This window comes from Oratosquilla oratoria, chromosome 2 (genome assembly GCF_046742065.1).
Source record: "Oratosquilla oratoria isolate Oo_2021 chromosome 2, ASM4674206v1, whole genome shotgun sequence".
Taxonomy (NCBI): Eukaryota; Metazoa; Arthropoda; class Malacostraca; order Stomatopoda; family Squillidae; genus Oratosquilla; species Oratosquilla oratoria.
In genome coordinates this window covers 89873213-89900712 of record NC_134778.1, presented here as the reverse complement: position 1 = coordinate 89900712, position 27500 = coordinate 89873213, and the positions used below count along the sequence as shown (strand labels likewise).

At 43.3% G+C, this 27500-nt stretch overlaps 1 protein-coding gene across 1 annotated transcript in view; it reads right to left on the bottom strand.

The window, feature by feature from the left end:
- Positions 1-6630: 6630 nt before the first annotated feature.
- Positions 6631-27500, bottom strand: part of LOC143041024 (uncharacterized) — a 43080-nt gene continuing 22210 nt past the window's right edge. The window contains exon 2 of the mRNA XM_076212611.1: positions 6631-16383. Coding sequence (XP_076068726.1) covers positions 7681-16383 — 8703 coding nt within the window. The 3' untranslated portion in view covers positions 6631-7680. The remainder of the gene's footprint in view (positions 16384-27500) is intronic.

Here is a 27500-nt window from a genome sequence, read left to right as displayed (position 1 = left end):
TCGCCGTGGTAGGGGATTTTTCCTTAAGATAATAATAATAATAATAAAATAGATAAATAGAAATAACAAAATAAAATAAAATCACCTGGCGGCATCCAAAATATTTATACGACCAAGGTGGCAGTGCAAGAATTAAGTTAACGTACTCTTCTCATTATTCCTTAGTTTCGTCATTAACAAGGAAGGTGTAACACACATTGCAAGCCGTGAATCGTTTCTGTTTATTCCTGCATAGGCAGGGGCAAAAGCCCACCACAGAGAAGACAAGAAACTCGCAGCCGTTTCTGATATGTGTTGGCGCTGCCCAACTTTCGACCGTTTAAATGAATATTTTATATATATATATATATATGTATATATATATATATATATATATATATATGTGTGTGTGTGTGTGTGTGTGTGTGTGTGTGTGTGTATATATATACATATATATATACATATATATAGATATATATATATATATATATATATATATATATATATATACTATATATATATATATATATATATATGCAAGAACCACTGGAGGAAATTAAACAGAAGAAGGTAAGATCTTTCGTCTATTACATCTTCAGACAAAATACGGAAATTGAAGATTACAAGATGCTAATATACAAATATTAACACGGTGAAGTGAGGAGTCATGGTCACCAGCCCAGGAGACAGTTTAAGAAAAAATCTAAACTAGAACTGTCCTTTTAAGAACAAAGAAAATAGGTGATATGATTGGGGCACTCAGATCACTGAAAGAAGTGGACAAATTTGAGTGAGAAGCTCTTAAATTTGGGACAAGAGAGTGGCATAAAGTCATGGAAAACAAAGTGTCTTGCCTACTGGATATCAAAACCACTTCCTGCACAGAAACATCATCTTACGAAATAACCTAAAAAGAAAGAAAGAAAGAAAGAAAAAAAAAAAAGAGATCGAATGAGACAGAGATGGATTCAATGGCGTAGTTTTTTTTTTCCTTTACAATACGATTAGGTAACTGCAGTATAATCGACGTGCAACAGATGGTTGAATAAAACCTTTGTCAAAATACCCTGTAAACGACTAATGTGAAACCTGGGACAAATAGAAGGCTTTGAAGACTGTCCTCTGAAGCTTCCTGGAAGACCGTTACGTAAGAGCAGAAGGACAGAGAAGAGTAACTCGTGGGGTCCCACAGGGATCAGTACTGTCGCCCGCAGTGTTCATGACTTCCATAAATGACACGATTGAATGAACGGAAAGATACACAAATGAAGAGGGGTGTAAATTGTTACAGGAAGATCTGGGTAGGTTTACGATTAGGTCCAAGTTTGAAGAGTAAACTTTAATGTAAGAAAAAAGGTAAAGTGTGAAGAGGATAACACTGAATTAGTCAGTGGGGAATGAAACAATCACTAAAGTGAGCAAGGAGAAGGACATGGCAATGTTGGTTATGGAAAAGTTGTCAATCGGAAAACATATTAACAAGACTGTTAGGTCCTGTTCAAACCAACGGTTTCAGTCACAGCGGTTCAGTTACAATATAAATTGATTGAGGTGTTCACACACAACAGGGAAAATTTCCCTTGACTATGCGGTACCACCGAGGAGTTCGGACGGTTCAAACCGCTAGTGTGAACAGGGTCTTAGAGTGTCATATAGTGTGTTGATAACAAAAAGAATGGCATTTCACTCATAGGAAATCAGATCCGACCTTGATTCGAATATGCAGCACCGGTGTTGTCCTCACACAGAGAGATAATATAAAAAACTAAAATACAAAGAACATCCACCAAAAATTGTCCCCAGCCTAACAGACAGATCATATAAGGAAAAGTTGGAAAAGCTTGATTTACTTTCATTAAAAGAAGGAAGAGAGAGATGACATGATTGTTGCGTTCGCGTCTATTAAAGGAGATGACAAAACCGACCAAGAAGATATCTTATTATGGAAAAGATGTTTGAAGGACCTAGAAAATATATAATTCTTCGAACAGGTGCATCTGTCCGTGGAGTTATCTGGATAAGGAAATAGTCCATTCAAAAACGTAAACGGATCTAAAGCCAAGTTTGATCGATGGAATTACAGAGACGGGATTCCACTAACGTATCCTGTATATTACAATTAGACAAATACAATCAGGGAAACTCTCTCTCTCTCTCTCTCTCTCTCTCTCTCACACACACACACACACACACACACAAACACAAACACACGCATAAGAAAGCACGTGTAAAAAAAAAAAAGGAATGGATTTGTATTTTGCAGAAGTTGATCAAGTATTTCACCTAACCGCTTTATTACCGTGACGCCTTCTGGAGACTTAGTCTGGCTAAAATTAGAAAGTTTTGAGTCACTTAGGAAGCACGTTTCGTGCAGTCAATATTTCAGGTACTTCAGTGACATCCCTACGGATCAGAGTCACACAGTATTCTTTTATGTCTGGGGACTCATAGTAAATGCTGATCACTATGAACTTCTACTCTCTCTCCGTTCTTTTACAGTCTTCCTTAAATCTGTCCTTGACCACCATCTCTGTTGACTCCACCTCTTCGGTGCGATATTGTCCACAAAGGACAGAAGCACTGGTTACGGCTGACAAAAATACTAACACACTCAGGGAGCATCACCGTAGAAAAAAGGGTTAATGGTCGTTTTATAGACATAAGGATATAGCATGGGTTCTCAACCATTGTGACTTTTCACACTAAAGTATGGGTGGGTGGGGAATTAGTCTTTCAGGGGAGGAATTGTGACCATAGATTTTTAGACCCAAACTGTTTCCATGTAATCCACAGGAAACTACTTTTTTTTTTTAACAATACAGGTTATTTTTGGAATGAAAACAGGCGCTTTAACTTTTGAGCCAAATACATTTGTAAAGTGGGGAGGGGAATTACATTCTGACAAATGACGAAAAGGGAAGAAGAAGGTTGAAAACCACTGGTATATGGAATGAGACTTACCCCCCAGTAATTTCGTTTCTCTTCGAGTGGAGAGTCCACCCCAGGTGCCTTACCTTATTTCATGTTATTTGTCTGTCCTCTCCAACTGCGCTCCTTCTCGAATCCTCCTTCTCCCAGCAGCGTAAATCCCAAATCCCGCAATGTCTGATGCTCCTACTACAGCATCAAATGATGTATATTGGGATAGTTTCTCTTTCATTTTGGGTGTTTCCTGTATACACCATCAAATTGGTCAAAGAAATGACGGGACAGTGATCAGAATGTGAAGGCTGGACAAGGTTTATGACGTGGGTCTTAAGGGAGAATCCATGGCCGTAAGTTTTTCTTATATATATATACATATATAGACGTATGATTCAGGCAACACTAAATGAATTTATATAAACAAAAGGAATGGGATTTGCACATGGCAGTTAGTTCTTGGTGGCCGTTACATTCTTATCACTGTTGTGTCTCAAAAATTACTTAAATTAAAATCTGACCGATTTGTTTTGTGGATGTCGTCATTAGATAGTGACGCACCGCTGACTTAACTTGTTTTGGTTTACTCGATAATCTAAAAAAATTAATTTGAAGATTTTTTCTGATTACAAGAAAAACCTGAAGATAGTCATGCATTTCTATTATAATTTTTTTCCTTTACTAGTCTTAATTTTCATTCCCCAAAACAATTAAATTTTCAGAAATAATGACGGATATATATATATATATATATATATATATATATATATATATTTCTTCATAATTCGGCACCTTTATAAAATGTAAGTTATCTTTGAACACTTGTGCCGAGTCTTGTGTTAGATATGTGACCTATTATGTTCATGTCAATTAGATATATGGCATGTATTGTCAAACCAAAAGTATTATTTTAATGAAACCAAACCGAAAGACACACATCATAGAAATAAGACAAGGAAATATAAAGAAATAGCCAATTCATCTTATCGACGAAAGAAACCTGCAAACCTGTATAGACGAAATAGAATAAATATATAGCAATTTATCAAAGAAGTGGAAGAAGTTAATGAAATATCAGAAAACAGTGCCCAATGAAAAAGTATATCGATAAACTAATGAGAACAATAAAATGGAACAGCGAACAGAAAGAAAAATTTAAATTTACTGAAGAAAGATACAATTATTTTGAGTTTTGCGGACAACAGAATAAAGAATGAATTAGAATAGAGGAAATATATTCAAATGCAGAAAAAAGAAAAGTAAAAGCAAAGGAAATTAAATGTTGAAGCAACACATAACAGCAGTCTAAAGAAAATGACTAGAAAAAATCTGACGATTGAAAGGAAAAAGTATTACCCAGGAAAGAATTAGAAACACATGCTGAAACACCCTATGGAAACTACTACCACTACTACAACAACTACTACTACTACTACGACTACTAATACTACTACTACTACTACTACTACTACGATTACTACTACTCATAATAATAACAAACAAATTAGATAATACATGAAATCATATTAAACAAAGTAAAATAAAGTAAGCGAACAAATTATCTAATAAAGAAATAGGTAAAAAGAAATAAAGTAAAGACAGATTATGAATTTGCGGAAAAATCTAAAGCTCTAATAAAAGATATATAAAACAGAATGGCTAAAAATCACAATGTTCTCACATGCAAAATACAAAATGTGGCAGAGCTAGTAAGAAACATATATAACAAATGTAGAGGTGAGATATGCTGCAAGTAAACTAGATGTTCGAAAAAGCAAGACCAGATGAAATAATACCAGAAGAATACAATGGGATGCTAATTAATGTATAGCAAGGTTAATTGAGTGTTATGATGAATTACTGGGAAATATTAAGATGCTGTAAAATCTCACATGCAGAAATTATACAAAATAAAAGAAGAATAAGAAGAAGAAAACAATAATGAAAACAATCCATCTTTATTAAATAATTTATTTTTTTGGAAATACTTATGCTAATAGTAATAAATAAAACTGAGCTGCATGCAGGAAAAAAACAATACAATGCAGGACACTCATGCTGGGTCCACGAAATGCAGAGGAAGAGAGGGCAACTTCATGATAATCCATTGCTGTAAAGAAAACAGCATCACAATGAAAAAACCTCTGTCTCAACAGAAAAAATATAATCTATTCAAAATAAGGGGGGAACTATGGCACAAATAAATAGAAAAGGGAAAAGCAAATATAAGAGTAGGCCCGCAGAAAGACAGAAATGCATAATGGAAGTTGGATACAACAGGGATTCTCAGGATCGATCGAGAAATAAGGCTGAAAACTCAGCGCAATCCTGTCATATGTCTATGTCAAGTACATAATCACAACAAAACCGGAGAAATAAAGAAGAAAAGGTTAAAAATCTACACAGAATTAAAGCTATCCATTGTCAGTAAAGGGGGAAGGGAGCGCGCAAAGCAATTTGAAAATTTCTGTGACAATAAACAATAACGGCAGATTGGAAAACGATAAAAAATAATACAATAACCTATGATATAGAGGAAGAGCATAGTAATACAGAAGGAAAACCGAATTAATAACATGCATTTAATTATTGGAAATAATAATTAGTAATAACAGGAACAAATGGAACCTGAAGAGAGGAAACAAAAAACAAAAAGAAAATTGACCTATTTTGTTGGAAATAAAAGTAGCATTGAATCACTGACTGGAAGGAATTTCTATGAAAGAAGTGAATTACAAGTTTGATCATTTTTGCTCTCTGAAAAATATTACGGTGTAAGGCACAAACTTGACTTTATTTGATGATTTAGAAATTCCTGTTATGGTACTTCTTTTAACGACTGCACGGCATCCTCTTGTGAACACATGATATTTCACAATCATGCAAATATAAATTTCTTAATTTCTACAATGGATTTTTTTTCCTTCAAAATATAAATTTTATCATCACTAAGCTACTTTGTATATGAATGTATTAAATCCTCAACAACGAAACAAATTCTTGGATAATTTCTATTTATCATGAGTCAATCTTGGAGAGTTGGTTGTGGCGAATACTTGACAATTTTATTCAGTTAAGATCGAAAACTCAGCCTGATTGAGGTCGCGACTACTTATGATCATCTTCAGGATAGGAGGTGACCCTCAACTGATTAAGACAGTCTGGTATTTGTCACAACATACTCTGCCACTGTGCACCAATGTGCCGAGTAGCGGTCGATGCAGTTTCATTAATTAAGAACAGATTTGCTCAGTAAGATCAACTTCAATATCTTACAATGTTTTCTAAGTTGGTTAGAACATAGGAGTGCTCATTCTTAAGTCTGAAAACCTAATTTCAGCTGAATAAAACCGCCTGGCGTTACCCAAAACAAAGTCTAGTGAACACTAACAATCAGGCCCAACCTTCGCGAGTTTTGAAGTCGGGTCCCACTGAGATTTGTTCACTAATGAATAGTATTCCGGTCCTTTCGTTTACCGAACGAAACTTTCTGGGACTTATCGGTCACTCAAGGCACACTCACCGTTCTCTTTCAGTGCTGGAAATCATTTCTGGAAGAAAATATGTCGCTAGATAGAGTTAAAATCTCTGAATGGTGTCGGGTGATGGACTGCTGGAAACGATGGTTGGAGAAAAGAAACAGTTCGTCGTTTTATTATTTTTATTACTACGGAGATTCGGTTACAGTCTTCGACGAACAGAACAGACTTCTGAGACACCCACCCACCCACCCACCCCAAGGTTCTTTTTCTAAATCAAGACATCAAGGCAGGTGGAAGAAGGAAGGGCGAGTCAGCCCTTCATGGGTGATAGCAGGGGATATTGCCTAGTTCCTCGACTAGTCTTAGTCTAATTCTACCTTATTCCTTTCCCAGGATCCCCTCATCTAATCCACCCCTCCCCCCAATCATTCTCCAAAAGTTAACTAAACATAATGTGGTTCTATATTTTCTTTATCCAAGATTTTTTTTATTCATGTTTCCTGTCTTAGACAGTCCTCGTCACTCTAATCGTTCTATGTATCTCAACTAGTTTTGATATGATTATAAGTATTTTTGTTATCCAAAATTTCTTTATTTATTTTTCACGTGTTAGAACTAATTTTTCTTATCATTCTAGATATCTCAACTAGTCTTGATATGATTCTAGTTTTCGTTTCCCATGATTCCTTCATCTAATTTTCCTGTCTTAGACACTTCACCTCACTCTGATTTTTCTATACACCTAAAGTTGTGATAAATAGTTACTATAAGCAAACGGGACTATATTAACCAATATGAAAAAAAAACTTAACCTATGCACTCTCCTTTAAAATGGTATTTTTTTTTAGAGGAAAATATCATACACACTTACTAAACCAATGTTGTAGAATTTAGTCAAAGGAATAATTTAGGTTTGAAATGTAAAGGGATAAAATGATAAAGGCCTGTATGTACAGAGAAGCAATATGTAATACTGCAGACGCTCGGCTGGTTTCTAATATTATATCACATTATATTGATTGTCCAATAGACTATCAACTTTGTAGGATCATAGACCACAACTACGATTAGAATACTATTGTATATCATCGCTACAGCAAGCATGGGACTCTGTACTCTGATTAAGCAGCACAGCACATAAATTGCATTTTGGTAGATGAAGGCCTATATGCGCAATGCCACCCCCATTAGCCAGGAAAGGTTGCACACTGGCGAAGTGTGAAAGTGAATAAGCCCTATCACTGAAACTATCAACCCACAAGAGAAACGTATAAGACAAGAAGATTTGTAGGAAGAGTTACGTTGTTCCTTGGGAACTTTCGGTAATTGAGTCGACAGACGGCTTGGAAGCATCTTCAGGGCTAATGGGTACAGAGGCAGACTGCTCTGGAGTTTCGGATGTCTTCTCAATCGATTTACCTACTTGACCATCTACTCTGGAAGATTTCTTCGAGAAGGTATCAAAATGTCTTGGAAGGTTTGGCTGTTTTTCTACAAAGGAACCCACAGATCCTCGGAAGGCACTTGGGGCTTCGAAGGAGGAGCCAAGGAAGACCGGGGAAGTCTGAGAGACCGGGGCAACACCTGAACTAAAGCTACTGAAGTCTTGCCCTGGAGTGGCAGGGAAAAGATGACCAGCATTTCCACCAAAAGGTATAAAACTTCGGTCCTGAAACCTTTGGTTAGGTATTAAAAAGTGGTCCCCATCTTGTAAAGGAAATGGGTTATTAGGCTGTAGTCCAGGACTACCGAAAGGGATTGATTGGGTTAAAAATGGCGATTCTTGACTCAGAAAAGAGGAATGAGACCTTGGATTTAAAAATCCTTGGACGGGAATATTGTGATGGTGGATTGGAAATGCGGGGTGGAATCCAATACTAGGCTCTTCTATTCCCGTTGTCGGAATATCCGGGAAAGGGACCTGGCCTTCTTTTAGAATATCTTCTTGCAGCTGCGATCTAATGGTAAATCTTGGATCTTCACCGAACAGGTAAAAGGGAGGATTATTGCCTCGGTCACCTTCACCCTGGAATACGCTTTGGACGGGAACAGAAGCTGGAATTGCGTCATTGAAAATGGGGGGGAAATTAGAGCCCTGAGAATTCCCCACGATTTCTGTTTGAGATGAAGGTAATCGATGGTCTGGGGACAAAATTTTCTCTTCCAGTGGTAAATTTTGGTTGTTTACGGAGGCAGTTTCCTTGCTTGGAAGTTGATTAACATTTTGATCACTAAAGTTGTCTTTATTTTCAAGCAGTGAGTCTGGTATGATTGTATCGTCATTGGTTAAGCTGTGTGTGGTCGAAAGAGGGTCTTCATTTGGAAAAGAACTTTGTTCACTTAGAGAGACACTGTGTTCTCCAGGGAAGGCATTTTGTCCTTCACGAAATGAAGAACGCTCATCTGGTGAGGAATCTGGTCTGTCTTGTCCAATAGAAAAGGAATCTTTGAATGGTATTTGTCCCACAGGTTGGTCTTCGTGTGCATGCTCTAGGCGGGAGTTAGGTCTACCGGCAGATGGTTGCGGGCTTGGAGAAAACTGACTGATATCTTGGTTGTGTACAAGTTGTCCGTTCAACTCATCCATTCCTTGAAAAGGGTGAGGTTCTCTTGTTAAAGATTCCTGTACTTGTCCTTCCAGGAAGGAACCTGGGGCTCCAAGGAGGGGAAGCTGCTCATCGGAGACAGGATTGGCTAAGGTAAAGGAAGGATCTTGTCCTATTGATGTTGTATGTGTATTTTCAAGGGGGACCCCTTCTTCTTGGACAGGGGGTTCTCGTCCACCAGGGATAAGAGCCTGCCCCTCGAGAATGAAACCAGGAATTTCAGTGAATAGTTCTTGTCCTCCAAAGAAGGATTCATCTCCATTGGAAGAAAAATCAGTGTTTGTTGAAGTAAAACTTTGTTCACCCGGTAAACCTCCAGGAACATCAGTTATTCCTCCTGATAAGTCATCAGATCCTTCTGGAAAGGTGTCTCCAGAAAAAGGTGTTTCTCCAGAAAGACCAACTACTCCTGGTAAGTCATCAGGTCCTCCTAGAAAAGCACCTCCTGGAATAAGTGGTGTTCCTCCGGAAAGACCACCTGTTCCTTCCAATAAGTCATCAGGTCCTGAGGAGACGTTTGTGTCTCCAAGAAAAGTTGTTACTCCGGGAAGTCCTCCTATTCCACCTGATATGTGATCAGATCCTCCTGGAAAGACACCCGTGCCCTCAGGTATAAGAGGTGTTCCTCCGGAAAAATCACCTGTTCCCTCTGATAAGCCATCGGGTCCTCCTAGAAAGACGTCTGTACGTCCAGGGATGGGAGGCGTTCCTCCAGAAAAACTACCTATTCCTTCTGATAAATCATCAGGTTCTAGAAAGACGCCCGTTTGTCCAGGAGAAGGTGCTCCTCCAGAAAGATCCCCTATACTTCCTGATAAGTCATCAGGTCCTGGAAAGGCGCCCGTGTCCTCAGGAATAAGTGTTCCTCCGGAAAATTCACCTGTCCCTTCTGATAAGTCATCAGATCCTTCTGGAAGGATCCCTGTGCCTCCAGGAAATGGTGTTCCTCCAGAAAGACCTCCTACTCTATCTGATGAGTCGTCAGGTCCTGAAAAGGCACCTGTGTTGTCAGAAATAGGTGTTTCTTCGAGAAAATCACCTGTTCCTCCGAATAAATCATCGGATCCCCCTGGAAAGGCGCCTATGTTTTCAGGAAGAGGAGGTGGTCCTACGGAAAAAATAGCTGTTCCTCCTGATAGGTCATGAAGTCCTGGAAAGGCGTCTGTGTCTCCAGGAAAGGGAGATGTTCCTCCGGAAAGATTGCCTGTTCCCTCTGATATATCATTAGGTTCTTCTGGAAAGCCACCTGAGTCTCCAGGAAAAGATGTTTCTCCGGAAAGACCACCTATTCCCCCTGATAAGACATCAGATCCTCTTGGAAAGGCGCCTGTCTCTTCAGGAGAAGGGGGTGTCCCTACAGGAAGACCACTTATTCCACTTGATAAGCTTGTGTCTTCAGGAGTTGGTGTTCCCCCGGGAAAACTATTTGCTCCTTCTGATACATCATCAAATATTCCTAGGATGATGCCTGTGTCTTCAGAAGAAGGTGGCGTTCCTCCGGGTAGATTGCTTGCCTCTCCTGGTGATAAAGGTGATAAATCTTGTTCTCGAAGACTTGGAATATCATGTGGAGCTGATGGAGGGTCTGTTTTGCATTCTTCTGGTACTAATGATGGATGCAGTTTCCCAATCAATAGACAACGTTCTCTAATCTCATCAGCAGTAGAAGGAGGCGATTCAACCCCCTGGGGATGTTGGTCAGGAGACTTTATTTCATTAATGCTCTGAGTATATTGCAAACATTCTGCTGGTACAAGAGAAAGATGAAGTTTTCCTATGAGAAGGCAGCGTTCAGGAATTTGTCCATCAGCCGTCTCTGGGAGAGTATCTCTCGGTAATGATGCCTCATTATCACCGAGTTGTCCAACTGGGTCACTGGTAGGCGTGAAGGTCCCTGGAGTCATAGGCGTTACAGCTGGATCGCCCTTGACAGTCTGATCTGTTTTGATTTTATCTGGAACAAAGGGGGGATGAGTTTTACCATTAAGAAGGCAAGGGTCTCTTGGTTGGTTTGGTGATGTTGGCGAGTGCTGTGACACAGTTTCTGGAAGCGTCTCAGATGGCTGCGAATCTTTGCACTCAGGAGGTAACAAAAATGGATGAAGGTTTTCTGTTAGATGGGAAGGAATTTGCACTGGGGGTGTGATTATTCCAAATACAATGTCCGTTTCCTCACTACTTGAATCTTCCAGAGAATTGATGTTGATTTTGGCGTTTCTGTGGTTCTTTTGCGATGAAGGTGATTCCGACATGGGGCTCTTTTGTATCGGATTTGCTGAGCTGATTGAAATTTTTCGTGATGTAATGGAATATGAAGGGGGAGTATCGGGTTGTTTTTTTGAAGAGTCATCATATTCAGAGGAGCCAGAAGTATCCAAAGAAGATGAATATTCTGGTGCAGTCGTCGTGGTGCCCTTAGGGTTGGTCATTGAAAATGGCCCACCTAAGATCGAGTCTGAAACTGATCTAGGTGGGCCTAACTCAAAAAACGGAAAGCTATCAAAGTTGAGGCCTCCCTGCGTTGTGGCAGAGCCCACTAGTGACCCGTCTCCACTTTGACTCCCTCCTCCTCCTCCACCTCCTCCTGCTCCTCCTCCCGCGCTTCCTTGAGAAGATATCGACACATCCGCTCCCCCTGTGGCTGAGCCACCTTGTCCTACATTCACAAAGAATGTGGGCTCATCAGGAGGGAATGCTCCACCCAAAGTATTCCCGCCTCCTCCTGAAGGGAATCCAGCGCCGTTCTCGGCGTCCGTCGGGAATGGAGCGCCACCAAAGGCTCCTCCTCCCGTGGAACCAAGACCTCCAGACCCAGCACCAGAGGTTGGTGTGAGTGGGACGCCGAAGTTTCCGAGGTCTCCCGTGTCGCCTCCTGGGAATGCACCACTTCCGAAGCCTCCAGGTCCTCCGGCGTCACCACCTCCAAGGCCGCCAAAACCGCCAGAACTGCCAGCACCATCGCTTCCTCCGAATCCTCCTAGACCACTTGTATCAGCTCCCCCAGGAAAGGCACCAACCCCGAATCCACCAGCATCACCGGCACCACCTCCAAATCCACTATCTGCGCCTCCTGCTGCTGTCCCTGCGTCACCGCCTCCAAAACCACCGAAACCGCCTGCAGGATCACCTCCTGGACTGCCACCGAAGAGATTAACTCCGCCGCCACCAAATCCACCAGCGTCACCGGCTGCGCCTCCTGCTGCTGCCCCTGCGTCACCGCCTCCAAAACCACCGAAACCGCCTGCAGCATCACCTCCAGGACTGCCACCGAAGAGATCAACTCCACCGCCACCAAATCCACCAGCGTCACCACCTACGCCTCCTGCGGCACCAGTGTCACCGCCTCCAAAACCTCCAAAACCACCTGCAGCGTCTCCTCCTGGACTGCCACCAAATAGATCAACTCCGCCACCTCCAAATCCACCAGCATCACCGGCTGCGCCTCCTGCGGCACCAGTGTCACTGCCTCCGAAACCTCCAAAACCGCCTGCAGCATCTCCTGGACTGCCACCGAATAGATCAACTCCGCCACCTCCAAATCCACCAGCATCACCGGCTGCGCCTCCTGCTGTACCAATGTCACCGCCTCCAAAACCTCCAAAACCACCTGCAGCGTCTCCTCCTGGACTGCCACCGAATAGATCAACTCCGCCACCTCCAAATCCACCAGCATCACCGGCTGCGCCTCCTGCTGCACCAGTGTCACCACCTCCAAAACCACCAAAACCGCCTGCAGCGTCTCCTCCTGGACTGCCACCGAAGAGATCAACTCCGCCGCCTCCAAATCCACCAGCATCACCGGCTGCGCCTCCTGCTGCACCAGTGTCACCACCTCCAAAACCACCAAAACCGCCTGCAGCGTCTCCTCCTGGACTGCCACCGAAGAGATCAACTCCGCCGCCTCCAAATCCACCAGCATCACCGGATGCACCTCCGATTCCAGCGCCGCCTCCAGTATCTGCTGTGTTTCCGCCAAACAGGTCAACTCCGCCGCCTCCAAAGCCTCCTAGATCATCTCCTCCAGGAAAAGATCCCGCTCCAAATCCACCAGCTGCACTGCTTCCTGTAGATCCACCTCCAAAGCCGGTATCACCTCCAGCACTGCCACCGAAGAGATCAACCCCGACACCTCCAAATCCACCAGTGTCACCTCCTGCAGCTCCACCTGCGCTTCCTCCGGCACTGCCACCAAATAGATCAACGCCACCACTTCCTGCGGCACCAGTGTCACTGCCTCCAAAACCACCAAAACCACCTGTAGCATCACCTCCGGGACTGCCACCAAACAGATCAACTCCACCACCTCCAAACCCACCTGCGTCAGCACCTCCAACTCCACCAGTGCTACCACCAGCATCTGCAGCACTTCCTCCGAACAGATCGACTCCGCCGCCTCCAAAGCCTCCTAGATTATCTCCTCCAGGAAAAGCCCCCGCTCCAAATCCACCAGCACCACCTCCGAACCCACTATCTCCACCAACACCGCTTCCTGTGCTGCCAAAGCCGCCTCCAAGTCCAGCGTCGCCTCCGGCACTTCCTCCAAATCCACCAAATCCAGCATCCCCACCAGCAGAAGCGCCTCCAGCACCGGCTGCTCCACCTCCGAATCCTCCGAAGTCCCCTGCACCTCCGCCTAAACCAGGATCAGGTAAGGGGACCCCGAAGTCTCCTCCGGAGGCGCCTCCTGCTGCTGCGCTTCCTCCGGCTGTATCAATACCAAATCCGCCAGAGCTTCCAGCGCCCCCAGTAGCACCCACTCCTCCTAGATCCCCTCCTCCTGATGGGAATGCACCGGCTCCGAATCCTCCGAGGTCTCCTGCTCCTGCAGCTCCACCTGTGGGAGAATCAGGTAAAGGGACCCCGAAGCTTCCTCCAGCAGCGTCTCCTGCTGCGCTTCCGCCAAAGCCGCCACCTAGTCCACCAGCCCCTCCAGCTCCAAACCCACTATCTCCGAATCCGCCAACACCAAAGTCACCGGTTCCTCCAGTACCGGCTGCACCAAATCCATTATCTCCAGCACCGACAAAGCCAGCTCCACCCGTTCCTCCGGTGGTTGGAGGAGGAAGAGCTACTCCAAAGTCTCCTGCTCCATCTAATCCCGTCGGGATAACATTTGAGGATCCTGGGAAGGGTTCCCCACCAGCACCAGGAGATCCTGCGCCAAAGCCAGCGTCGCCTCCAAAACCACCGGGGGTAGAACCGGCTCCACCGAAACCGGCATCACCTCCAAAACCGGCTCCTGAGGCTCCTCCAGTACTACCGGGTCCAGCTGAGCCAGGAGGAGGAAGAGGTACTCCGAAACCTGCTCCTCCCTGGCTGTCACCTGGCTGAGAGCCTCCAAATCCCAACCCTGCGTCCCCGGCTCCTACTCCTGGGCCAAAACCACCGGGAGAAGAACCACCAGGGAAAGCACCTTCAGTTCCTGCGGCTCCTCCAGTACTACCGGGCCCAACCGAGCCGGGAGGAGGAAGAGGTACACCGAAACCTGCTCCACCCTGACCATCACCTGGCTGAGAGCCTCCAAATCCCAACCCTGCGTCCCCAGCTCCTCCTACTCCTCCTTGACCACCACCTGACGGAAAACCTCCGAACCCTGCCCCAGGACCCCCGGCACCTCCTGCTCCTTGACCATTACCTCCTGCTCCGGTTGCTCCTGGAGGGGGTAGGGGAACTCCAAAGGATGATCCTCCTTGGGCTGCTCCTCCTGGTTGGCTTCCTCCGACACCAAGACCTCCGGCACCAAGACCTCCGGCGCCAGCACCTCCCGGACCAGGCATGTTGACCATGAAGGTGACGTCGTCGCCGAAGGGTGGAACTCCTCCCATGCCGCCTGCTGCACCTCCTGCCGCTCCTCCTGGGCCGAAACCACCTGGTCCACCTGCTCCAAATCCTGCTCCTGCGCCACCTGCTCCAAATCCTGCTCCTGCGCCACCTGCTCCAAATCCTGCTCCTGCGCCACCTGCTCCTACACCACCTGGTCCACCTGCTCCGAATCCTGCTCCTGCGCCACCTGGTACTCCAAATCCTGCCCCTGCGCCACCTGCTGCTCCAGGTCCTGCTCCTGCACCACTTGCTCCTGCGCCACCTGGTCCTCCTGCTCCTGCACCGAAGCCACCTGCTCCTGCGCCACCTGCTCCTCCGAATCCTGCTCCTGCTCCTGCTCCTGCTCCAGCCATTCCAGCTCCTCCTGCTCCAGCCATTCCAGCTCCCCCTGCATAGCCGGGACCGGTAGGAACGTTCGCGAAGAATGTGACATCATCTTCCCCGCTCTCGTGTGAACTCATCCCTCGGAACGAGTTAATGAAATCGATCTGCTGCCGCGTGGCGTCCAGGTGGTTGTTCTTGGCGATGGCCACGGCGTTCTCGTCCTGTGGGTGGATCCCGAGAGAGGAGACCACCCGGTAGCCGCCCTCGTCAGCTATGTACTTGATCGAGATTTGCTGCCCAGAGGGCGCGGTCCACCCGTATCCACCCTCCATGTTGCCGTTCTTGTGAACAACGCCATGCTGGTATTGGTTCTCGAGTTTGTATCCCCAGCGGGTACTGCCTTGCCCGTCGATGAAGTTGTACCGATCGGAGAGGACGTTGTCGACGTACATGAGGCGCTCTTCATCCGTGTCGGGGTCCTCCAGCTGTATGATCCCCCTGACGAGGCCGACGTTGGGAACAAAACGGATTTCGTCGAAGTCGTCGTCGTCGTCGTCGTCGAAGTCATCGTCGAAGTCGTCCGCTTCGACTGAACTGTGGCGAGGTGTATAGATGAAGGGGTTGTTGAAAGTGGGTGGGGGTAAAGGCTGCGCCGGAGGCGTTGCTGGGGGCGGGATGAAGAGGGGAGCTCTAGAGGCTGACTTCCCCATTGGATTGTAGCGACGGCCGAAGGTCACGATCAGATCGTCGTCGTCGTCGTCGTCATCATCATCGTCGAAATCGAAGAGATCATCGAAGTCGTTGTCGTCGTCGTCGTCGTGGTCCAATCGTGAAGACGTCTCGATGGATTCTCTTGTCACGGAGAAGGTTGGGAGAGCAGGGGGGAAGGCCACTTGCTGTTTAGCTGCGGGCCTCTGGTAGTGCCTGCTGGGTGTCTCGACACTCGCGACTTCTGCGCTATGGGTCTCCACACTGTGATCATGATCGACACGGGCGCCTCCTCCGAAGTGATGCGAGACCAGCGACGACAAGGTCTTTGATTCTCTGCTATCTTGGTCATTTCGATTATTCCAGACCGATACGCTGCTGACGCCTCCCGGGTTCCGGGAGATAGGCCTGCCTATGCCGTAGCTCTCATAGCTTACGTCTTCGACACTCAACTGTGGCAACCCCAAACAGATCGGGGAGAGAAGGAGCACCAGCAACAGTGGCTGAAGGGATGCATCCCACCGCACACCTGATTGTACCTGTGGACAAGAAAGAAATCTGGTCAGTGGAGATCAGAAACACTAATTCACTACACACACACACGCACGCGCGCGCTCACTCAACTTTTATTTCCTCTAGTGAGAGAGTATAGAATATGCTTTAATACCTAGTGCATACGGGCTCGAAATATACCTGAGTTTGGTGAATTTTCAGAAATGTTCTTAGTGGAGCTCACATCGCCGCCTCCGATACCCTCTCCCGCATCCCACTTCGCTGTTCAGGTCGCCTCCCTCGACATCTCCACCAGCCACTACATGATCAATGTTATTGCGGAATATTCCGTATTGTACAATATCATTGACGGTGTAGAGGTGGTATTGAAGAGGCATACGTGTTTGGCCTGTACATTTGACGTCTTCAATATATCGTGTCATTCTTCAATACCATCCCTACACCGTCAATAATATTGTACAATACGGAACAGTGCGCAATAATATTGATCGTGTAGGGCCCACTTTACGCCCTTGCAATATCGCAATTACTCCTACGTCCATTAAATATCTGGGTTTTCCTTCATATGGAGGGTATCCTATACCATTTCCACGATTTAAGGAAATCAGTCATCAGTTCTTCCGGTGGAGGGAGGCCGCCTCCACGGAAAACAAACACACACACACAAACACACACACACGCACACACACACACACACACACACACACACACACACACACACACACACACACACGCACACGCACACACACACACACACACACACATACACACACACACACACACACACACACACACACACACACACACACACACACACACACACACACACACACACACACTCACAAATATGTATATATATATATATATATATATATATATATATATATATATATATATATATATATATATATATATATTCAAAATATTCAATGCCTAGTCATTAATGAAATATGCGTGTCCTTCACATTTTTTTGATAGTCCTAGTATTTTTGTAACTGTTTTACTGAAATACATTTGTGAATTATCGCTAGAGGCTTCAAAATTACTCATGGTCACATAGCATTTAAATAACTTTGACTAATGTCCTGCAATACACCAGATACACTCCAGCAGTTTCAAAAGAAGCTAAAGTTTTGCAAGAAATGCCTGACACATATCTATTCACTACTACGTCAAAAAAAAAAAAAAAAAAATATATTGGCAGCCGATCCGACCTAGAACGCTAAAGTATATATTCGATGAAGTTATCTGGCGTTAATGGTCATCGTGGACAAAGTTGGCGGTGGCCTTCAGAAAGGGGAAGTTACCGATGAGGGAAACAAGGCATATGCGGAGTCATAAGGTAGATCCTTTATCCGCCAATGCACCCGTTACAAGTCCTCTGCGTCCAAGTGTCAGGGTCGAATTTCTTTGGAGTCGACCTTGAAGGAGAGGCCGAGCGGAAAGGTCAAATATTTGTTGTTGCTTGTAGTTGGAAGGTGTCCGTGTGTGTGTGTGTGTGTGTGTGTGTGTGTGTGTGTGTGTGTGTGTGTGTGTGTGTGTGTGTGTGTGTGTGTGTGTGTGTGTGTGTGTGTGTGTGTGTGTGTGTGTGTGTATGCGTATGTGTGTGTGTGTTTGTGCGTGCTATATGATTGGTGGGGTTTTGGATATGTGGTGTTGGTGCTGGATAGATATTTAACTAACGCATTGGTTCTCAACTTTGCTGATTGTTTCCCAACTTAAGCCGTTTTCTTAACTTTCTGTATGTAACTAGACCCTTGGCGTATATCCCCCTTGGCATCCGCCAACTGATGCTAAATTTTGGTCTAAGGTCCTCTTTGGAAGCTCATGCGAATCTTCAGAGGTCCGAGGAAAAAATGAAATAGGCAAGAACTGGTTTGCAGAGTTCTTAACGAACGGAATAGACTTAGTAACCACATAATAAACTCTGAAATAATTGGTTGTTTCAAGTGAAGATAACTTTATAAATAGGGATGAAATGTAGTAAGAGACATGGAACTGCCTAGTGTAGGCCTTATGGTCTCTTGCAGCCTCCTCCATTCTTATGTTCTTATGTGTTAATAATCTGGTATAGATTTGGCTGGCAGCACCTCCAGCCGATTACTGAATACCGTCGGACTAATCTTGAACGAGGTTTTGATTTGTCGAAATACCATTTAGGACGAGATACGACTCTCAGGTGAATAATAAAATCGCCTGACGCTTGCCATGGCACACCAGCACAGTGGACCACGGTGTTGAAAAAGCCCAGGTGTGTTAAATGTGTGAAGTAGAATTTGTCTCGCGTTTAGGTGGAAAAGTGGCAGTGGCGCAAAGTAGCACTGCGGTCATGCGCGGAAGGCGTTCGACTTCTTTTTCTTTTTACCTCTTTTTAATCAGTTGCGATCGGGTATTTGTGATCTAAACAATGAAGGACACTAAAGAAATATGTTATTGCGGCTCTGACCACTGAAGCGTTACAACGCATATGCCTCGATGTGACGCTGCAGCTTTTAGACCAATGGCTCATTGACCGCCTTGTTGAAGTACGGTAACGATTTTTTTTCTTTAACAAAGGCGTGGTGGAATATATGCATTTCTATGTATAAAGCACGCACTTGCACACTCACACACACACACACAAACACACACAAACACACACACACACACACACACACACACACACACACACACACACACACACACACACACACACACACACACACACACACACACACACACACACACACACACACCTTCTCTCTCTCTCTCTCTCTCTCTCTCTCTCTCTCTCCCTCTCTCTTGTGATGACTGGGGAGCATAACATCAGCCCCTCTGGGGGTGTGATTTGTGTAAACCCATTCGTTCATGGTTTGAATGTGACCACCAATGAATTGAGTATATTTTGCTTAGTCACTTTCTAGTGAACATCAAGCTGGTTGACCATGTAGACGTTGAAAGGGCACCCTATACCAAGCGAGCGTTTGTGGTGTAATCTGTAGCGTGCTGGTCTCGCAATCGCTTAGTTGTAAGTACGAACCTCGCACTCCTCTCCGATCCTAAGCAGGGACTGTTAATTACCTACCCCAACAGTCCAAACACATAATAGGGCAAAGGTGATGGCTTCGGCCGAAGCTAAGCGCCTTTTTTGCGTAGGCTTTTCACCACCAAGAGCAAAAGAAGAAGGCAAATTACAGCGTGAGTTGAGCGGAGAAGAAACATAGACAAACAGAGACTGGTTAATTTCTGTGACACTAATTTGGTGAAAACTAGCTTCCATATATACACGCAAACTGACAATAGTGTAATGTGTTATAGAATGAGCACTGAATCGAAGGAGCATCTAGTTCAAGGTAAAGATAAATTAAGAAGACTACGAGTATATCATTAATTAGAATTACAGTATCAGTGTCGCTATGTGAAAAGTACGCCACTTTCCATCACCATTGCCGTCTGTAGGGCGTTTTTTTTAATCTGTCTTTTCCTAAAAAAAAAAATACATTAATCTAACCTAACCTAAACTGATCTAATCAAAGGTCCCAGAGAAATTAGGAAATGCTGGAACTATCACTGAGATTCTTGTCTTTGTTTACTTGAGGAGGGCTGGGCGTAGGTTCTGACTCAGACAACCAACGTATAAGAAGGAAAAGGCCTTGTAGTATACGTATATGTATGTGTCCATTTTTCCCCAAGACCCTCCCGAAGAACCATCATGCTTATACTACATATTATGTTCTAAAATTAGAAGTGAAAGATTTATATCAACCGCCTTCGCATTAAGTAAAACAAATTAATCACACACACACACACACACACACACACACACACACACACACACACACACACACACACACACACACACACACACACACACACACACACACACACACACACACACACACACACACACACACACATGCACACACACAGGCATACACTGTCAAAAAGGCACATACTGCCCTTTAGGCGACCACGCCCTTCAAAATCCCCGGACCACTTTTTCCCTTCCGCACCAAGCACGGTATCGCGGCCACATCGCGGCCACATCGCGACACCCGCGCACCGACTGTGCATGCTCCATTTACCAGAACGAGTTTTGGATTTTCTTGACGACGATGCTAATATTAGGTTTGTAATAATCAAATTCTATAGGATCACACTCTCTTTGAAGAACAAAAAATGGGAATTAAAGATAAATATAAATTAATCAAATCTGTTAACTACAAACCAAATATTAGCATAATAGGGAAGAAAATCTTCACTTTGGTTAGGTGAATAGACTGTGAGATACGAGAACATTCAGCTTTATCAAGCGCCTCGAGCCTTTCCAATTCTGTGACAACACATGATTGTTTTCGCTAACAACAGAATATTTTATGAAAGTGAGTTTGAACCCTGGGCACGTTTGGATTAATCCCTCACAATACAAGGGTCGCCCCCTTAACTGAATAAAGTCGCTTGTAGGCCAACAGCAAACATACAGGTTGAGTGAGATAGTCAAATTTTTTATCTTATGCACCACCATCCCCTAAAATTCTTGTTAGTTTTGTTCAAAACCCATACGTATTCAAGGGCATGTGAACATGTCTTATGAGTGACGTCACAGACCATGACGTCATGTCGACTAACATTTTCAGTAATACGGACAGAATTTTTAACCAAGTCATGGTCATAATTTTAGTCATATCATAACGTAGATACATCTCATTAATACATTTAAAGACTAACGACCTTATGATGTCTAGTCACATTTTGATGTGACTATAAAATAATGTGTCTATAAAAGAATGTGACTGATAATATTATAAGGCACTGTTACAATAGAAATACAATCACCATAGCCTTACTTTTTCAACACATTACTCCTCCTCTACCTCCTCCTACTCCTCCATCACCTACATCTATTCCTCTTCCTCCTTCTCCTCCTTCGCCATTCACTCTCCTTGCATTGTTCAAGAGCTTCTTTGTAGGTTATGTGCACAGGAAGTGGTGGGAGGGGAAGGGAAGGGTGGAAGGGGAGGGAGGGAAGGAAGTGCTCTCTAAGATAAGCCATCTTAAGGGGTTTGGATCCTTTCTAATGAGGTTAGATCCCTCTTAAGATGGTTGGGTTACTTTTAAATGATTCGGATCCTTTAAGAGGAATCCAACCCCATCAAGAGGGAACAATAAAATTCATAGCGTCGCTGGGGTGCCATATCCTCGTGGGATTTCCTCAACTGAATGCAATTGCCTTTTGGCATTGATACAGTGATACGTCGATTTAGATACACAACGGGAGTCACAATATAACAAAATTGCACCACTATAAGAACCTTGGTATTTACGGAAAAATCCTGGGAAAGACGACCCATTTGGTAAATGGTTCCTAACGTACGATTCTATTAAGCTCTGATGGTATGCTTTACCCGTTTAAGGATAAAAATTAGCTCAATCTAGCCACCGATCGGGGTAATGCTAAATAATCTTATTCTGCTTTAGGCTCACGTGACCAAGTAAAAGGTGAAGGAATCTTAACCACTATGTATCGACAAAACTTTATTACCTTATTTTTATCATTGTTTCTTATTGTCGGGGTTTGGGGTGTGTAGGTAGTTATGTAGTTCTATTTGGACTAGAAAGAGTTCATCTTTTGAGTTTACTGCAAGACCATCGGTTTAGTCCTTAGGGAAAGACACCACCTTCGTGTCTCACCGTGGTGCCTTCGTCCGGCCTGGTAAAGCTACGGTTAAACTAGTCATCGGAATGGTTGGATTCCAACGATTCAATTATATTTCGTCCAATCATCCAATGTTGGAGTGTAACTGTAGCTTAAAGCTACGGTTACACTCCAACCTTGGACCTGAATCTTTGGAATCCAGCCATTCTGTTCACTGGTGTAACCGTAGCTCTAGGCTGTACGGAGGGTGTGTGCACCAAAAGCGCCCTCTTTCGCTTTGCTGTAGTGATCTGCATCCTGATTGGTGGAGACGGTTTCAACCTATACGAAATCACAAATCCCTTATTCCTGATTGGTTGTAATGATGTCAACGGAATTGATAATCTCTGTATTCCTTCTCATGCATGCCACTGTGCAAATATAGAAATGCAACAAAAACATAAATGTGTTATTTTCAGCCTAATGATAATGAGTAGGAGGGGCTTGAGTCAGATTACCTTAAACGGATGATAGCAGACACCTCGGCAAAATATGATATTTCTCATTTCTGATGCAATATTCTTAACAATGCTCAAATTGACATGTCACTCTCACTTACTGAGGCGTTACTTTTTGTATCGCTGCGACACACACGCACGCACACACACACACACACACACACACACACACACACACACACACACACACACACACACACACACACACACACACACACACACACACACACACACACACACATATATATATATATATATATGTATATATACATATATATGTATATACAGTATATAGAATATATATATAATATAAATATATGTATATATATGTATATATATATATATATATATATATATATATATATATATATATGTGTGTGTGTGTGTGTGTGTGTGTGTGTGTGTGTGTGTGTGTGTGTGTGTGTGTGTGTGTGTGTGTAAACATTTGTTTGATGTTTGGGTAAACCACATAGGAAAAATTTTATAGCTAAAGCCTCGTGGTCAAACGAACACAACAGATGACGCAAAGTCCAATCCGGTTCGGATCACACAAGGCTCACAAAAACACGTCTACAGTTTCTTGTAGAGCTCCCCAGCCGAGGGAATCCCTATATGCAACAAAGAACTGGATTTTTGTGGAGCTTGCGGCCGACACCTACGTATCTGTCTGTCACCAGGTTATTTTATTCAGCTGAGGGAAACCCGGCCGAGGTCTAACAAAGGCGCTGGCAGTGTCAACGGCGAGCGCATGGTCGGAATCTATCTCAGCCGTTTGGGTGTTCTGTATTTCTTATTGCGGCACACGCCAGAAGGTTATATTTAGCTGAGAATCCGACCCTGGTCTGAGCTGGGCCCTCGCAGGTTACGCTGACATCTAGGCAATGCGGGACAGCATGGAAGTGTTTATAACAGCGGAAACTGTAGCGTCAGTATTCGCCTTTGACATTTCGAGAGACCTTGGCGTGAAGGTGGCGGTGGGGGTGGTGGTGGCGGCGATGGTGGAAATTGTGATTGCATTGGTCGTGATCGTGGTGGTGGTGACGATAGCAGTGCTTATGATGATAGTATTTATGGTATTGGTGGTGTTGGTGGTGGTGGGTGATTTTGGTGCAGTAGAGGAGATAGTGGTAGAGCTTATGGTGGTGGTATTGGTGATGGTGATGATGGTGGTAGTGTTATGGCGTTGGTGGTAGTGGTAGTGTTGACGGTAGTGGTGGTGTTGATGTAATACATTGAGGTCAGTCTCCATAACAAAGAGGCCATTACGAAAGTTTCTTGCAAAGTAAACGACACCCATCTCCTTCGCTAACGATGGGTGGTTGTGTGGCACGGAGATGAATAAAAACGCCTGACAGCATCCACATTGAATGGAAAAGTACCACCCAATATGGGAGGAATAAAAGGCAACAGTTCTTATAGAGAGATTTAGAAAAATCGACGCTCGTCTGTGGGATTAATCCCTTTAACACGTGGGCTCAGAGATTTACCGCACGGAAACAGGCTTAGGCACCTTAACTTCACTCTATGGAAGACGGAGAGTGCGGGGTGATCTAATAGAAGTATTCAGATGGATCCAGGGCTTTAACAAGGATGATGCAAACAAGGTCATCATATTCAAACAGCAGGGAAGGTCTCGTAGTAATGAATTTGAATTAGACAAATTTAGATTTACTAAGGAAATAGGCAAAAACTGGTTTAGCAGTACAGTGGTTAACAAATGAAATGAACTTAGTGATAATTTTATGGATGGGGATGAGAGGGGCTAGTGGAAATGGAATTACCTAGTGTAGGCCTTATGGTCTCTTGCAGTCTCCACCAGTCCTATGTTCTTTTATTCCTATGGTCTCATTTTCAGCTGAACATAACCTATTTTACTGATCTTCATGTCGCCAGCCAGAAAAAGTCGATACAATGGACGCTGTGCATCAATGAGTAAATCTAGATTGTTTCTAACACGTTAGAAAGGGTCTCTCTGAACTGAATAGAATCTTCTGCGTCCCAGAGCAATATCGTTAAAGAGGAGGCTGCATTTTAATGAGTTGGTAAGCGGTATTATAAAAGGTGTTATCAAGGGTGAGGTGCCTTCGAGTGAAAGTGAAAGTGGGAAGACTGGATCGACACGCATACCGTGGGTCGGTAGAAATTAAAGAATGTTTGTTTCTTTGGTCAACTATCTATTTATGTATTAATCAATTCAAATATAAATTAATTTATTTGTACACATGTTTATTAATTTTCTGTTCGTTTATTTATCTATCTATTTACTTATTTATTCATTTATCTATTTATTCATTTGTTTATTCATTTACATATTCGTTTACTTATTTACTTCTGTACTCATTGTCCAAACGATCAAATATGTTCTACGTCGTTATACTGTTTTTGGTTTGCATTTCACACATTTCATTCATTTTTTCTCCAGATTTAGTTTTTCCTCTGCTTTGTGAGATGTACAATTTTATAAAATCTGTGAATCAGACAACGGAAAATAAACTATTTGCTGATTTTAGTTTGCATTTCGTGGATGAAATTAACTGAAAAAATTGAATTACGTTTCTTATTTTTCCTTTACCTCGTAAGAGCTGTAGCCCAGTAAAATCTGAGAATTATGAACCAAGATATAGCATAATAGTCAAGATAAACATTTGTTTTATTTATATAAACGGAATGTGATAAGTTGAGATTGATTATCACTAAGTTTTAAAATCGGACTGAAACAAAGGATGCACATTCTATTCTGTCTCACCATCTTGCCAAAAATGGCGAGAATATCAGAAAATGTTGACAATTTGTCACTCTCACCGTATCTCTAATTCTAATGGAAGCATTTCTATTACTTAAAAAAATTACCACATAAATAAGAAGCGATATATATTTTTTTTTTTCAGAAAAGAAATAGGGCGTCTTTGTTGAAGAAACTATTGTCGTCATGAAGTAATTAAAGTGACTGGAGAGAAAAAAGTATACCTGATCAGGGGAATCTCTTTATCTGCTTCTCTCTTTCTCTCTCTCTCTCTCTCTCTCTCTCTCTCTCTCTCTCTCTCTCTCTCTCTCTCTCTCTTTTCGCACACATCTATCATATATTCCTTTCAACTCTTTTGCTCATCTGCCTTTTCATAATTCCCTGTCACTATGACAACAGCTCCTTCCTTTCCACCATGACCTCGATGACTGGACGACAAAAACCTGTTGGAGCATCTTACTCCTTCACTCCGTTCACACACTGGGATGAAATAACACGTATCGTGGAAGTGATCTCAACAATAAACATGATCACACACGTTAGGCGCGGCGAGAATATTGGTCTCAGATTCCTCTGTCGATTGAAATTGAGGTTCATGTTATCATAGATGTGGGGATGGTGTAATGATATTTAGGAAAGGAATATAGCTAATTTGATAGATAGGTAGATAGATGGAAATATAGATATGTTATAGATAAACAGATATATGGGTAGATGGAAAGATATTTAAATAGATAGATAGAAAGATATGTAAATATATGTACACACACACACACACACACACACACACACACACACACACACACACACACACACACACACACACACACACACACACACACACACACACACACACACACACACACACACACACACACACACACACACTTACACTCGTGGGCAGGGAGTTGGGTGTGTGTACTCATAGATCGGTCATATATGAGCTCTGAGCTTTCTTCCGGAAGGGAAATAGCAGACGATCACGGGCCCAACACGTGATCCAAGACCATGGTGAATCACACACACACACGTATATATGTATATACATACATACATATACCAAAGGCTTTTTCTCCCTACACGGGGGGGTAGCCAAAAAGAAAAAGGCATAGAAACCACTTCCACCCATTCCATTTCCTATATATTCCACTCCCCTCCACTCTCCTCCCTCCCTCTTATCCTGGCACCTCCTGGATGTATGTATGTATGTATATATATATATATATATATATATATATATATCTACAGTATATATCTATATATATATATATATATATATATATATATATATAGAGAGAGAGAGAGAGAGAGAGAGAGCGAGAGAATGAGAGAGAGAGAGAGAGAGGGAGTTAGACATGCAGAAGAGAAAGGTATTCAAGCCCATCATACTGATGAACAAAGCCGGGGGATAAGTCTTGTAACACGGCCAATAAGGTTGAGACTCCCTGACCCGAGTAATTTGCCGAGGCTGGTCATAGGTCACTAGCACTGCACTCAGTGTAGGTCAGTCACAATGGTCATTTGAATACGCCCGTCTCACAAGAAATATGTTCATTTGATTAATTTTCTTCATGGGATAGTTTAATGTCTTCATTCGTGTCCAGTTAAGTCGCCATCTTGTGACAAACTGGACGATGCACTGTGATATGATTTTTTATTATTATTATAACTAATCATTATGATTATATGAATCTGCACGCATCAGGAAAATCGTTTCGTCCAGCTTGTCACTTATCAGCTCAGTATGTGTGGACGCTGGCTCAATATATCTCCATCATTTTGGTCACGTGAGCAATTTTTTGCATTTTTTCTTTTTAAGAGGTGTAGTGATGCGTTTGAATAATAATGAAAAAATCTATTGAGTATAAATAGAAGAAAAAATTATGGTCGTTGCTGCAAATTGGTTGATTTGATGAAAATAATGGGAAATGCCATCCAGTGGCATCAGGTCAACAATTCTTGCGGGAATCCCACTGACCCGCAGATTCAAGAGCACCTCAAGATGCACTGAATCAAACATCCTGAGATAAGGAGGGCCTACAAGCCACTCTTGTTAAAACTCACTTCAGTGCTCCACATATTTTGAAAACAAAATTATGACTAGATAACATGAAACTGAAAACAGGATGAATTATATAATTTAGGTTATGACAACGTATAAATTTCATTCGATATCCATTGTTATATGATATGATTCATCATACATGTCATATAATATTCTCTTTCTGTTAAGAATGCAATTCATGTTCAATGCTCTTGAGGTAACTG